Source organism: Protopterus annectens, chromosome 13.part0 (assembly GCF_019279795.1).
Source record: "Protopterus annectens isolate FY-2018-M chromosome 13.part0, PAN1.0, whole genome shotgun sequence".
NCBI lineage: Eukaryota > Metazoa > Chordata > Ceratodontiformes > Protopteridae > Protopterus > Protopterus annectens.
The window spans coordinates 287,160,573-287,175,754 of record NC_056747.1 but is presented as its reverse complement, the minus strand read 5'-3'; the positions used below and the strand labels follow the sequence as shown (position 1 = coordinate 287,175,754).

At 43.8% G+C, this 15,182-nt stretch overlaps 1 protein-coding gene across 1 annotated transcript in view; it reads left to right on the top strand.

Annotated features, from left to right (window-relative positions):
- The window catches only part of CERS1 (ceramide synthase 1), a 1,087,666-nt gene that overhangs the window by 753,754 nt on the left and 318,730 nt on the right, over positions 1 to 15,182 (top strand). The window contains exon 4 of the mRNA XM_044053851.1: positions 7,112 to 7,273. Within this exon, the coding sequence (XP_043909786.1) occupies positions 7,112 to 7,273 (162 nt within the window). The remainder of the gene's footprint in view (positions 1 to 7,111; positions 7,274 to 15,182) is intronic.

The window sequence follows — 15,182 nt, the reverse complement described above, 5'->3', positions numbered from 1 at the left end:
GTGGCTCACTGTTGCAGTCATGACTGTTCTTCCTGCCAGCAGCAGCCCTCGATCGGCCAGAATCCCAAAGTCTGGATTGGGCGTCAGCTGAGGTCGCTTTTATCCTGACGTCAATGCGCCAGGAAGTATAAAGACCACAGCCGACGCCATTACCCCAGTCTTTCTTGCTGCCCAGTGCCCTGAGCAGTTCACTGAAGCCGGTCAGCCTACTCCTGTCTGTTTTTGGATTTACTTCCAGGATTTTTCGTTTTTTTTAGATAAGTACCTCATTGGGGAGGTCTTTTTTTCTTGTTCCAGTCAGATGTCAGAAAAAGTTAATAATTGTATTTCTTGTGGGAAACAAATACCTCATCGGGATTTTCACTCTTATTGTATTCCCTGCCTGGGGCCTGACCACGACGTTGCTAATTGTGGGTTTTGTGCTAGATTTAATCAGCATACTATTAGGCGTAGGTACATCTTTGCCTTCTACTATTTTGGTAAAAGGTTTAATTATAATATGTCTTCAAATTCTTTTCCGGCTTCTGGTGTGTGTAAGAGGCGCAAAGATAAAGACAGGCCTCCGAGGTCCAAAGCAGAGGATATTACTCTGTTATTGCCATTTGCTGGTTCATTGGCCATCAGTGAGGCGCCTTTGCAGCCCCTGTCGTCCGCCTCTTTTGAACCACCTGCCTGTACCAACTCCGGTGTGGAGCTGATGGGGCCTTTAGAATCGCCAGGGAATGGACCTTCGGATACTACTCCCTCAGTTGGGTCTGGAGCCGGTAGGCAGGTACCGGCTTCTGAGGAAGTTTTCAGGCCTTCACAGCTTCATGTAAATATGGCTTCAGTTTTGCATTCTAAGACGATGACTACAGCTCCAGCTAGAAAGAAATGGCAAGCACAGATGCCTTTTGATCAGGGTCCTAGGCCTCAAAGTCAGATGCTTAGGATGGCTGAAGATTTGTTATCTATGATCAGGGGTTCTCATCCCCCTCCTGACAAAAAGCCAAGATTACAGTCCGATTATGATTCTTCAGACCAAATTTGTTTCTTCTGCTTCTTCGCTTGAGCACGATTATTCCTTTCCTCCTTATGAGGATTCTGATGCTGAAGATTCCTTTCCTTCAGCCTCTCCTCCTGAAGATTATTCTTTTGGTGAAACTTTGCATGATATGAGGGAGCATTTTCACCGGGAAGGGCAGGAATTCTCTGAAACCAAGAAAAGGCTTAGGGATTTTCTTCTTCTCCCTCAGCATAAGCCTCTTGCTATTCCTCCTGCATTGGACATTGTAGATAATGTTTTTTCAGAAGCTTCCCTCTCTCCTGATTCTTTCCCCCCTACTCCGGTCAAACCAGATAGGTATTAGAGGGTTCCAGATTCTCACAAGTTTCTTTTTAAGAATCTTTCACCTGATCCGGAAACAATTTCTCAGGGCCCTAAGGGTGTTAAGGCGGATCCTGCTAAACATCCTATTCCCTCTGACCGAGAGTCCAGGACTTTGGAAAGATGGGGTAAAAAAGTTTATACTTCTGCTACATTGTCTATTAGAGCTTTGAACTGTCAATTTCATATGCTAAAGTATCAGCAATACCTTTTGTCTGTATTTAAACAAAAGATGTCAGCTGTTTCAATTGGTGCGGATAACAAGGAATTACAGGCTTTATTGCATGCTGTTGAACAAGTGGGTAAACATACCCTGCATTGTGGTTTTGATTCTTTGGAAGCTTCTTGTAGGGCTGCGACAACTGGTGCAGTTATTAGAAGACATGCTTGGTTAAAGGAACAAAGCTTGCCGGATCAGGTTAAAGCCAAACTTTTGGATGCCCCTTTGCAGCACGATGTTTTGTTTGGGGCCAAAGCTGAAGAGGTATTAAAGAAAATGGAGGACAAAGCCAAATCTATGCAGACGGTTAAGGATTTTCTACAGGTGCAACCTCCTAGATTTAGCAGGCACTGGCCAGCTAAACCTTGGTCCTTTCCAAGCTCAGACAGGCCTCAGAGAAGCAGATTCAGGCATTCCAGAGGTAGGGGACAGGCACAAACTCTTTTTAGGAATAGGCAGTGGCCTGCCCCCTCTCCCAAAGGTAGTGAAGACAAGTCTCAACCCTACCGGAAACAGTCTTTATGACTCTCCCTTTCTGGTTCCAGGGGCTCCTCTCCTGGAAGCACCTTTGGGAGGAAAGATTTCTCTTTTTTATCAAAATTGGGGCCGCATAACCCGGGACAAATGGGTTCTGGACATAGTCTCAAGAGGTTACAGATTTCATTTCCACACCTTGCCAAGACCAAACGGTTGGCCAGATCTGCTGAATCATCAATGGGCAGAGGCACAACTGCAGGTTCAATCCCTCTTAGTTATGAGGGCCATAGAATTGGTACCAAATTTAGAAATAGGGCAAGGTTTTTATTCAAGACTTTTCCTGGTCCCCAGGAAGGAAAATTCATGGAGATCAATCCTGGACCTTTCCGTACTAAACACCTTCCTAGATGTACCAAAATTCAAGATGCTCACTCTGCAGCAGCTGCTGCCTATGTTGGACAACAACGCTTGGATGGTGACTCTGGACTTAAAGGAAGCTTACCTGCATATTCCTATAAGGCAAGAGTGCAGAAGGTATCTGAGATTCAAAGTGGGCTCAAAGCATTACCAGTTCTCTGTGCTGCCCTTTGGCTTATCTACTGTGCCCAGGGTCTTTACAAAGTGCCTGGCACCAGTAATGGCGTTTTGCAGACGGAAGAGGATTCAAATATACCCTTATCTGGACGACTGTCTTATTCAAGCGGACGACAAAGACGCTCTACTTCAGCATCTAGCTTTTGTGCAGCATCTTCTACAGTACCTCGGATTCACAGTGAATCTAAAGAAGTCAAATCTGGTGCCCACACAACAGATTACTTTCCTGGGTGCTCTTCTGAGTACTACAACCCAAATGGCTTCCTTGACACCAGACAAAAAAGCGCAACTGGCTTCTTCTTTCCAACACCTGGCTTCAATGAAACAGCTGATTGCAAGAAAGGTTCTGCAGGCTATAGGTTACATGGCTTCCTGCATTCTCCTAATACCATATGCAAGACTGCATATGAGGAAACTACAGTGGTACCACAGTTTGGAAACAGTGATCATGATTTTGCCTTGTCTACAGCAAGAGTTTCTTTGGTGGGCTGAAGCCTGTTTCCAGAACAAGTTCGGCAAGTTCGTTTTTTATCTCTCCAGGCTACCTGCACTCTTGGTTTTGGATTATTTGTTTTTGTGAGTGCTTCCGATAACTTGGTTTCTCAGAACAAGGGGAGGCCTTTTTGTCCTCCACCAACCAACCAAGTTCTGACAACGGATGCTTCAGATTATGCCTGGGGAGCCCACATGCATGGGAGATGTCTTCAGGGTGTTTGGACAAAGGAGCAAATTTACCTGCACATAAATTTGAAGGAGATGCTCGCTGTACAGAATGCTCTGATAGCCTTCAGGGACTTTCTTCTACCAGGGCAATTGTTGATAAAGACAGACAACACTACAGTGATGTGGTACATAAACAGGCAGGGGGGGCTCTCACTCTTACCCCCTGTGCAGGTTAGCCATGGCTATGTGGTACACTGCACTGACCTGCAGAGTCCACTTACAGGCACAATTCCTGCCAGGAAAAGACAACACTCTGGCAGACACATTGAGCAGGACACTTTCGGATCCACACGAATGGATGTTGGATGTTCGGATATTCAGGATGATAGTACAGGCATGAGGATGTCCGGACATGGATCTTTTTGCATCCCCTCAGAATCATCAACTTCCAACATTCTGCACCAGGACCTACCACAAACTAGCATGGCAAGTGGATGCCCTCTCATTCAGTTGGAAACACCTCTCAGTATATGCTTTTCCTCCTTTTCCTCTTCTACCTCGGGTACTTCTGAAGATAAAACAGGACAGACCGCAAATGATTTTACTGGCTCCCAATTGGCCTCGACAGTTCTGGTATTCCAGTCTGATGAACCTAGTTCAGGAGCCTCCCTGGATTCTGCCTCAAATCCCTCATCTACTGTCTCAACAGGATGGCCGGATTCTGCACAGTCATGTCAAAACTTTGAATCTAGCTGCCTGGCGGCTCCAGGGTCTGTAAACACCTCTACTCTTTCCAAACAGGTAATGGATGTAATCCTTGAAGCTAGACGGCCCAGCACTAGGAAATCTTATGCAGGTAAATGGAAAAGATTTTGCTCCTGGAATCAGGTCCAACGTGGTGATTCTACTGTTCCGAACATTCCTCTGATTTTAAAGTATCTGGCAGAGTTGTTACATACAGCCCTATCTTTTTCATCTATCAAGCTTCATGCTTCTTCTATTTCTGCACAGTACAATACGGATCCTCTGATTTTTTTTTTCTCATCCATTACTTAAACAATTTCTTAGAGGGGCTAAGAATGTTCGGCCCCCTATAAGAGCACCTGTTCCCACTTTGGATCTTAACTATGTTTTGGAAAAATTAACCTTGTCTCCTTTTGAACCTGCAGCTTTCACGGATTTAAAATTTTTGTCTTGGAAAACTGCTTTTCTTTTAGCTATAACCTCTGCTAGAAGAATTTCGGAATTGCAAGCACTCATGGCTGTGGAACCCTTCATTATTTTTCATCAGGACAGGGTTTCCCTAAGGACTAATCCCACCTTTATGCCTAAGGTGGTTTTGGCAGTGGCCTTGAATCAGGCTATTTATTTGCTTTTTATCCTAATCCTCAAAGTGAGGAAGAAAGTCTTTTGCACTCTTTGGATGTGCACAGGCAGCTTCGTTTTTACCTGGACAGGACCAAGATATTCAGGAAATCTGACCATTTGTTTGTTGCTTATGCTCCTACTGTTCTAGGGAAAGCAATCACTAAGCAAACTATTTCTAAGTGGATTGCCCACTTCGTCAAGTTCTGTTACTGTTTTTATGGCATTCCAGTTCCTGTTAATATTAGGACTCATTCTACCCGGGCTACTGCTACTTCAGCAGCCTTTCTTTGTGGGGTTCCTACCAAGGATATTTTAGAGTCTGCTACTTGGAGTTCTGTGCATACTTTTTCTAAGCATTACAACCTCCCTCTCTATTCTAAATCTAGGGCCGGTTTTGCTTCTGCGGTTTTGCAAAGTTTTGTGGCCGCTCCTTCTGTTTCTCCTCCAGCCACCCTTTCTTAGCTTTGGGACTCAACCCTACAGTCATGACTGCAACAGTGAACCACGAAGGACATAATACAGTTGTGTACTCGTACCATAAATGTAGATGTTCAAGTGTGTTCACTGTTGCAGTCTGAGTTACCCTCCCTCCTACCCCCTCTTGTTTTTTCTTTGAGTATTGTCTGTTATGAGGTATTTTGGCTGCTGAGGTTTTGGGCAACTGACATCTGGGGCAAGAAAAACTGGGGTAATGGCATCGGCTGAGGTCTTTATACTTCCTGGCGCATTGACGTCAGGATAAAAGCGACCTCAGCTGACGCCCAATCCAGACTTTGGGATTCTGGCCGATCGAGGACTGCTGCTGGCAGGAAGAACCCTACAGTCATGACTGCAACAGTGAACACACTTGAACATCTACATTTATGGTAAGAGTACACAACTGTACTTTCACTTGCTTATTTGTACTTTCATAGAATTAATGCAGTGTGTTTCTTCTTCTTTCTCTGGTATAACAGAAATTCAAAACTTCCATTTTTCTCTGGTTTTCAATACTTTTTTTTAAACGGATCTTCTTGAGAAGCCTCATATTCAGCCAATCTTTCCTCCATTTCAAATTCTCATTTCATTTGTTTTAACTGCTCATCTGAATAGTTACTTGACGTTTCTTCTATTATTTCCATCCTTTTGTCATTTGACTTTATATATTCTGTCCAGCGTCTCACTTTTTTGAAGCAACTGAGTGCATTTTTTTTCTTTTTCCTCGAAATTATTAGATACCATCTCTTGTAGCAAAGCTGAAGCTTGAACTCCTTTTTGTTGGATGCAAGGCTCTTCCTAGACATTTTTTGTCCATCTTGTTTCTAGTTACTTTTCTTACTTTCTCCGCATTTCTTCTTTGCTGACGTCCAGGCAGTGTAATGACTAAGCAGTAACCAATTTTTGTCCTGGTTGACTTTTACTCTCTTTTTTTCACCACTTACAGTTTTTACACTGGGAAAAATCTCCTCTAGCTGCTGCTCAATTTGCAGCCATCTTAGACGTCCTCATTTGTCAAATGTTTCCTTGTTTTACTTCAGCCACAGTTGCAACTTTAGGAATTACAGCATCCACATAGGTGGTGGTGGGGAGAGGGCTTCGACACTCACCAGCATCATGACACTGAGCATTTTTTAAGGTTTCAAGTAATTTAATATTAAAGAAACTGCTGTTGGGGCAGGGTTCAAAAGGAAGTGGTCTTCACACAATTAAGTTTCAGATGTATCATATTTCTCAGGGGAAGTAGATGTTGGGTGCATTTCCATGTTAATGTGTCAGTGTTTAGGTGTAAAGTCACAGAAACATCCAAAATGAAAGTGTCATGGGTGTTCAATCATGCTGTGTAACCAGTCTTGATGATTATTTTTAACTCTGGTAACAGTGTTGTCTGTCTTCCTCTTTTCTTTCTTTTACGTAAAAATAATGGCTTCCCCTTCCAAGATAACAGACTCATCATTACATTTTCCATAATGGTTCTGACTGAGTCTCTGCTCAAATTGTCTCATTCCCTGGGGATCACTGTGAAGCTCTTAAAGTTTCACCTACCTCTGGTTCAGTCTCTGTATTTATGACTTGACTGTACATCTGTGTTGAGTGAAATACTGTTTTGTGGCCTTTTGTTTGCAGTTATTTAACCACATTTAGTCCTGTGGGGTATACTTAGACTACTTGGAAGGAAAAGGTTATGTGAGGGGAGGGGAGGAGAGGGCTACTACTGCAGTGCAAGAACCATTTACCCTCTATCAAGGAGCAGGACTGGGGTTTTATTTTCCTTTCTTGATCTGTATGTTTGTACAGCTTTAAAGTTGTATTGGATTCGACTGTATGAGTCGGAGCAAAGAGGTGTATAATGACTTATTTATATCTCTTGCTTTTCAATGCTAAAACATCTCTACCACAGTTTGCAAATGCTTGCATTCCTGAATAAATTTATTTTCTTGTTACAGATACCACAATGTGGGAATTCTTGTGTTGTTCCTTCATGACTTCACTGACGTTGCTTTGGAGTTTGCAAAACTTAATGTGTATTTCAGAAACAGGGGTGGCATCTATCATCGACTCAATAACATCCTTGCCAGTGTAGGATGCATTACATTCGGTATTAGCTGGTAAGGATCAGTTTGTTTGAATTTGTATTAATGCTTACTACTACACTTCTCTGCTACTTTTTTGTCACGTGGTTACATTTTGTAACTTTAATTGAACAGAAAAAAAAAACAGTAGAATTGTTAGTGCTGTGGGTTTGTTAGCTGTGATTCTGGAATGGCCACAAGGGGTTCAGCTCAATCTGTCTACTAGCTCAGGTGCTGGGAAAATGAGGGAGAGGGAAGAGTGGCTGTTTGTTCTAGTAGCTCTAGCACTCACATTAGAGCCAATCAGTGACTGTGTGCTCCACTTCTAGGCCATTTTCAGCAGCTCCTGCTTCAGCCAGCAGCTCCTGCTTCAGCCCTGTAGTTGTTCCATGGGACTGTTCTGGATTTGACAGATGCCCCATGCCTCATGCTCCATTTCAAGCTGTTTTTAATTGGTGCTGGACACTACAGCAAAGACAAATAGTACTTATTAATATGGTGCCTTTATTTGCAAAGATATCCAACATTATTTCAAATTGACTGAATGTATTTAGAACTAAAATATAGATGAATATGCAAGTGTGGTTTGAAGGTAATATTTTTTATTTTGTTGTCTAAGGTATTCAAATGTTTTGAGAAAATTATTACAAGTGAAGTAGACTTACCAAGAATATTTATTTATTGACCAGATAAGTCTGACTGGGTCAGAAACCCATTTTCAAGTGGAGGCCTGGGGAGAAAATCTCCACATAAAGTACAAGCATAATTAGAGTTTACATCTTGTGTATCTGCAGATAGCACTTTAAAATAATATAATACATTTTAAATTTGGTACAATATACAGTTATGTACTTTGTGCAGCTTAATATATGGCTAGGATATTAGTTTTAAATTCTGAAATACAAGACAGTAATATTAGAGGGTGAAATTTGTTAGATATTTATAGATTCTAAAAGGTAAGGAGTTATTAGGAGTAGATAGCAGGACAGTAGGGGTAGGATGGTTAAAGATAGTGGTTTAAGGAGAAAAGGTGATGTGAGGTTTGGGAAGCTAGTAAGAGTAGATATATTTCTGGGCAATGTAGTTAGACATTCTGTGAAAAGTACAGGCTAAGAATGAGAGTATAGACTTGGAAGAAAAGAGGAATGTTTGGGGAAGGATGAGAGATGAGACAGCAGAGGGGAGGGATAGAAGGTAGTATCAGATGTATAGTGCTGAGAGGGGAATAGATTTTGTTAGTGTTTAAATGAGGGATAAGGGCAGTTACGATTTGTAAGGAAGTGTTTTTTAAGAGTAAGTTTGAAGGTTTTGAAAGAATCTAAGATGGTGATGTTAGAGGATAAAGTTGTTGTATGTTCCATTAAAAAAAGTGTGTGAAACAGACTTGCCATCTTCTTTTGTAGAGATGTATGCTAGCAGTTTGTATACTTATCTGTGGAGAAAAGGAAATTAAGATGATATACAAATAAAAAAATAGGTAGCATGAAAACTGATCTGACTTCACTGTCCCCATAAATATACAGTACCTATAATATTAAGTAGGTCTTAAGATTGCTCTTCCATTTCACTGTTGCAGTAGTCATTATAATAGGGATCCCCTGCCAAGGGTGGCCCAACATCTGGCCAGTATACCAAAGCGTTTAGGTGCTTTAAGGTATGCCGTACATCACACATATGATCCTCACGTAGGGTAGGGCATAAAGGTCACATCCGGATGTACCATCCTCAGAATTTCTTTGCTGCCGGTCCAAACGCCATGTCTTGATCGTTGGTCTGAACACCCATTCCGTTGCTGGTTTACCAAGCTGTTTCATATAAGTGCCCCGTTGGGTTTTTTAGGTTATCTTTTTCTTTTGTATTGTTTTTTTGGGGGGATTCATGTCCTCCAATAAGGTTAAATGGCAGTGTGGGAGACAGATTCCCCATAAAGACCATTGTGACGATTAGGGAGAGATAGGCGAAGGCTGCCAGCCTAGTCAAATAGAATTTTATATATAATTCTGACATTTGTAATAAATGTAAAATACAGGCATGTTTTCTTGAGTGTAAAAGAATACTGTGAAATGTGGAACTGCAAAATATGTGACAACATTGCACTCTACTGGCCCAGTGAAGCATGTTGTGACCCTTTCATGTTAGAATTCAGCTGGAGTGCGTCTGGATGAAGGTTTCATGCCCATTGCTTTAAGGCTAAAGTTTGACCATAATTTACATGTGGAAGGTGCTTTATTGCTCTGTTGTTTGCTAGATTGCTAAATAATGCAGTTTGTGGCCTGAGAACTCAGACCAGGTGTTAAGATGATGTAATATGAATACTGAGAAAACCTAAGTGTCAAAAATGATGTCATTTGGGAGGGCCTTAGAGAGATGTTTGTTAGTAATGTTTAAATACTATTTCCCACAAGAGACTGGGGGCATTTTGATCTTGGATATCTAACTCCGCACTCTGCTTATGCTCACATGTAAGTTTTAGCACTGTGATTTCTTGTAGGAATAGTTTAAAGCTAGTAAAGATTAATTAGGTATTTTTCTTTGAAATCAGACCTGTCCTACTGTATTATTTTAAGTTTCTGTGTGATCTCTGAACTCTTAGATATCTCTGTGGTGGTGTAGTAGTTTTGTTTTGTGTTTAATTATTCATTATTAAATATTTTAAAAACCTTTACCTGTGGCTGGTTTGTGTAGAAATAAGCTCTAGAGTACATTGCATATTTATATAGGTTATTGTAATAGGCCACTCTAAAATAAGCCTTAGACTGTATAGTCACATTACCAATTGGATAATAATATTGCACAGTAATAATTGGACACCCTTTTAAGGGCCTTTTAGTAGCTGATATTATTAGCTGGGTGGGGGCAGAGATTACTACCGTATGGTCTGGGTAAAGGGGCATAGCTGGAGAATCTCTATCAGCCTTTCCCCGGAGTGTCTGTGAAGTTGTATAAATACTTATCTCAAAATGTGTGTGTGTTGTGTCAGCTGCTTGGGCAGGGACACGAAGCACTGGTTGGACAGAGAGGGTACTGGAGGTTTTAGCTTGCCCAGCTAGGCTGAGACCTGGACCCTATAGCTGTGCCAGTGGGGAGTCTTATTGTGGACCTGGTGAGCAAGGGTGGAACCAGCCCCAGACTGACTGTGATCTCTGCGCTCACTTAAGGGAAATTGTACTTTACTGTGTGTATTAGTTATCCTTTCCTCTCTTCTAGGAGACAACCTCCCTGGTGTTAGTGGTGAGGATTGAGGCTTCTTGATTGCTGGGCTAGGGCATGGTTGTCACAAATGTTTGGCAGTGGTGGGATCTACTTCACATACTAATTGGCTTGTAGTGGTGTGGGTAGAGCGAATTCCTGTAGCTTATGTACAGTGATCTCTAAAAGTGTTTTGTACTCTAAAACAGCCATGCGATGTATCCTCAGAGTTCAGGTCAAAATTGTTTTATTTCTTTTGTTAGCTTAGTGTTAGTCAGCGTGAGCAGGCAGCATGTCAGCAGACAAGTATGGAAAGCTGACAAGGAGCCAGCTGGCAGAGATGTACCAGGCTAGGGGACTGGTGCATGGAAACCTGACTAAAGCAGACCTGATTGCAGCCTTCGTTACAGCTGCATCAGAAAACAGCAGCCTGGAGGACAACCAGACTGACAGTGGAGATGCAATATCCTCGGAGAATGGACAGCTCAACGTTTCTGCAGTGGACTTAAAAATCCAGCTGGAGCTAAAGAGAGTTGAGTTGGAGGCCAGGTGTATGGAACTAGAAGCAGCTGAGAAACTGAGGAGTCTACAAGCTGAGGAAAATGAATGGCAGAGGAGGAATGAGAGGGAAATGCTGACTCTACGCCCGAGTTATGGAGGTAATGGGGAAGGGAGTAACCAGACCCCAGAAGCACAAAAAGGCAGTAAATTTCTTCCACAGTTTAAAGAGCGGGATAATTTTGATAGCTTCAGTCATATGTTTGAGCAGGTATGTAAACAGTATGAAGTTGACCAAGGGCTCTGGGTACGGTTCCTGACCCCCCTTACTCCATGGTAAAGCTGTAACTTCTTTAGGAAAAATGCATAACACTGACTGTTTTGATTATACTGCTGTAAAAAGACTCTTGTTGGAATGTTTTAAGCTAACACCTGAAATGTATAGGAAAAAGTTTCGTGAGCATAGACGCAAGGCAGATGAAAATGAATGTGAATATGTTGCTGAACTGGGCACTTATTTTCATAGCTGGGTGAGTGGATGTTAGGTCACCACTTTTGAAGGGCTGGCTGTGGTAAGGGAACAAGCCCTTAGCACTTTGCCTGAGGATATGAGGATCTGGTTAGCTGATAGTGTGCTACTTCAGAGGAGCTGGGGAAGAAGGGAGACCTGTACCTAGCAAGCAGGGCGGCCCTGCACAGGAAAGGGACCCCCAGTGCTGCTCATGGGACTAAAGGAACCCATGGTGGCCAGCACAGACTGCCCCAACAGAATCTGCCAGTAGCAGGGGAAGCCACTAGTCCAGGTACACATCCAGGAGCTAGGGTTAAATGTTTTGAATGTAACCAATGGGGCCATTTGGCATACAGATGTCCATGGAGGCAAGGTGGGGAACCAAAGGTGAGGGAGCCAGTAAGTGGGAAAGACAAAATGCCAATAGTAGGTTGTCTTGAGACAACAGGGGTATGGAACTACCATCCTGCACATGTCCTGAGAGGGAAAGGTTTGGATGAGGCAGTCCCATGTACTTATGCAGTTAAAAGCAGTCAGGCTAGGAGACAAGCATGTGAGTCTGGTAGCCTGGGGGAGACCCAGACAGACTGCATACTTGCAGCCGGGACTGCTGAGGTGGTTACTTCAAAGAGGGAGCTGCTCTGTAGCAGTGAGACTGAATGTGAGCCACAGCTGCTTGTAGGTACTGATGTTCCCTTGGACAGGGTAACTGCAAAGGTAGAGGTGAGTAGTAGTACCCAGGCTGACAGTGAGGCACCGCTGTCAGAGGATGCCAGAATTCCTGTGGAAGGGAAGCTGGGAAGGGTTACAAGGAGAGACTTGAGACAGGCTCAGCTCTCAGACCCTACATTGCAAGGCCTGAGACAGGTAGCTAGGGAGGCACCTGATTCTCAAGGGAAGGGGGAATCTGTATACTGGAACAAAGAGTTACTGTACAGAGTGGACCTCTGAGGGAGGGCTAGAAGGTGAAAGAGTACAGCAGTTGGTAGTGCCTAGAGCTTACCATCTGGTGCTTCTAGCTATAGCCCATGATATTCCCTTTGCAGGTCATCTGGGCATAAAACATACAAAGAGGCGTATTATGCAAAACTTCTTTTGGCATGGAATTTCCAGAGATGTAACAGGGTACTGCAGGACCTGTGAGTAGTGCCAAAAGGTAGGCAAGGCAGGAGACAAGGTGAGAGCTCCTTTGATGCCTTTGCCTGTGATTGAGGAGCCATTTCAGAGGGTAGCTGTGGATATTGTGGATCCTCTGAGTACCCCAAGTTCCACAGGGAAAAAGTATATCCTAGTGATTGTAGATTATGCTACATGATACCCTGAGGCAGTGGCGTTGTCCTTCATTGAGGCCGAGAAGGTGGCAAATACTTTGATAGAGATTTTCAGCAGGGTAGGTTTCCCAAAGGAAATACTGTCTGACAGAGGTGCTAATTTTATATCAGGCCTGCTGGCTTGTCTGTGGAAGTCCTGTGGGGTTGAAGCACATGAAGACCACCCACTACCATCCCCAGACTAATGGTCTTGTTGAGAGGTTAAACTCTACAATCAAGTCCATGCTACGGGCATTTGCAGATCAATTTAAGAGGGAGTGGGACAAATATTTGCTCCATCTGTTGTTTACTTACAGAGAGGTTCCCCAGAAATCCACAGGTTTTTCACCCTTTGAGTTGCTGTATGGGCATAGGGTGAGGGGACCTCTAGATTTAATTCAAGATGAGTGGGAAGGTGAGCGAGTCGCACAAGGAGTCTGTTGTGGCATATGTCCTGAACTTCAGGACAAGGCACAGGGAACTCATGGGCCTGGCCCAGGAGAATCTGGCAGAAGCCCAACAACAGAAAAAGGTGTGGTATGACAGGAATGCTCGAGCTAGAGAGTATGCTGTAGGGCAGTAGGTGAAGGTTCTCATTCCTGTCAGACACAACAAGTTGCAAGCAGCTTGGAAGGGACCCTACAAGATGGTAAGAAAGGTAAGTGATGTTAACTGCATGGCGGAAGTACTAGGCAGATGGCAGAGGCACAAATTGTACCATGTTAACATGATGAAACTTACCATGATAGGGAGGCCCTTGTGCTGAGCATTTGCAGTGGATTGCAGGAGGAGTATGAGAGAGATCTTGTGACTGATCACCTCCATGAGGCTCTGGCTGACACCTTTGTGGAAGGGGTAGCAATGTCCCAGCAGCTATCTCCTACCCAGGTTTGAGAAATCCAAGCAGTGTTGCAGGAGTTTGGGGCATGTTTACCAGGAAACCAGGGAGCACCCACCTGGTGCAGCACCAGGTGGAGACAGGACCCCAAAGGCCTTTCAGGCAGGCCCTTTATAGGATGTCTGAGAGAGTCAAAAAGACTCTGAGGGAAGAGGTACAGGAGATGTTGGAACTAGGGATGATTCAAGATTCCAACAGTCCCTGGGCCTCGCCAGTAGTACTGGTACCAAAGAAGGATGGCAGCACCAGGCTCTGTGTGGATTACAGGAAAGTAAATAGTCACACAGAGTCGGATGCTTACCCCATGCCTAGGACAGATGAGGCCCTAGAACAGCTGAGTGGGTTCTAAGTATCTTACGACCATTGATCTTACCAAGGGTTACTGGCAGGTGCCCTTGACTCCCAGTGCTAGAGAGAAGTCAGCCTTTGTGACTCCTTTTGGCTTGTATGAGTTCACAAAGATGCCCTTTGGGATGAAGAATGCCCCAGAGACTTTCCAGAGGCTGGTAGATCATATCTTAGCAGGAGCAGGAGGGTTTGCCCTTGCTTACATGCATGATATTGCTATCTACAGCCATTCCTGGCAAGAGCACCTTCAGCATGTCAGGGAGGTGCTGGGCAGACTACAGAGGGCAGGTTGACTATTAAGCCAAGAAAATGTCAGGTGGGCATAGCAGAGGTGTCCTACCTAGGACATAGAGTGGGGAGTGGTAAGATAAGGCCAGAACCTGCCAAAGTGGAAGCTATTCAGGCATGGCCTGCACCTGTTGCCAAAAAACAGGTGAGGGAATTCTTGGGGACAGCAAGGTACTACAGAAAGTTTGTTCCCAATTATAGTACCATAGCTGCTCCCCTAACAGACCTGACAAGGAAGAACAGGCCAGATAAGGTGGTGTGGACCCCAGCATGTGAGCAGGCATTTCAGAAGCTTAAGGAAGCTTTGGGCGGACCCCCTGTGTTAGCCAGTCCAGACTGCAGCAAAGATTTTGTTGTGCAGGTGGATGCTTCAAACTATGGGGTGGGGGCTGTACTTAGCCAGATTTCTTCAGATGGAGAAGAGCACCCAGTGGTTCATCTCAGTTGTAGGCTCCAACCCAGAGAGGAATGCTATGCAGCGGTAGAAATGGAATGTCTAGCCATAGTGTGGGCACTACAAAAACTTCAACCTTGTCTGTATGGAAGAAAATTCACTGTGATGACATCACAACTACCCTCTAACATGGTTAAACAGAGCCAGTCAGGAAAATGCCAAGTTGCTAAGATGGAGTATGGGGTTGCAAGTATATATGTCAGTGCAGCACTGCAGTGGGAGTAGCAATGCCAATGCAGACGGGCTTTCAAGACAGGGAATGGGGAGAAGTACACCCAGATAGACCTGACACTCTCAAGCAATGTTTCTCAAGGGGCACTTAGTTCCCCAGGGGGAAGAGATGTGACGATTGGGGAGAGATGGGCGAAGGCTGCCAGCCTAGTCAAATAGAATTTGATATATAATTCTGGCATTTGTAAATAAATGTAAAGTACAGGCATGTTTTCTTG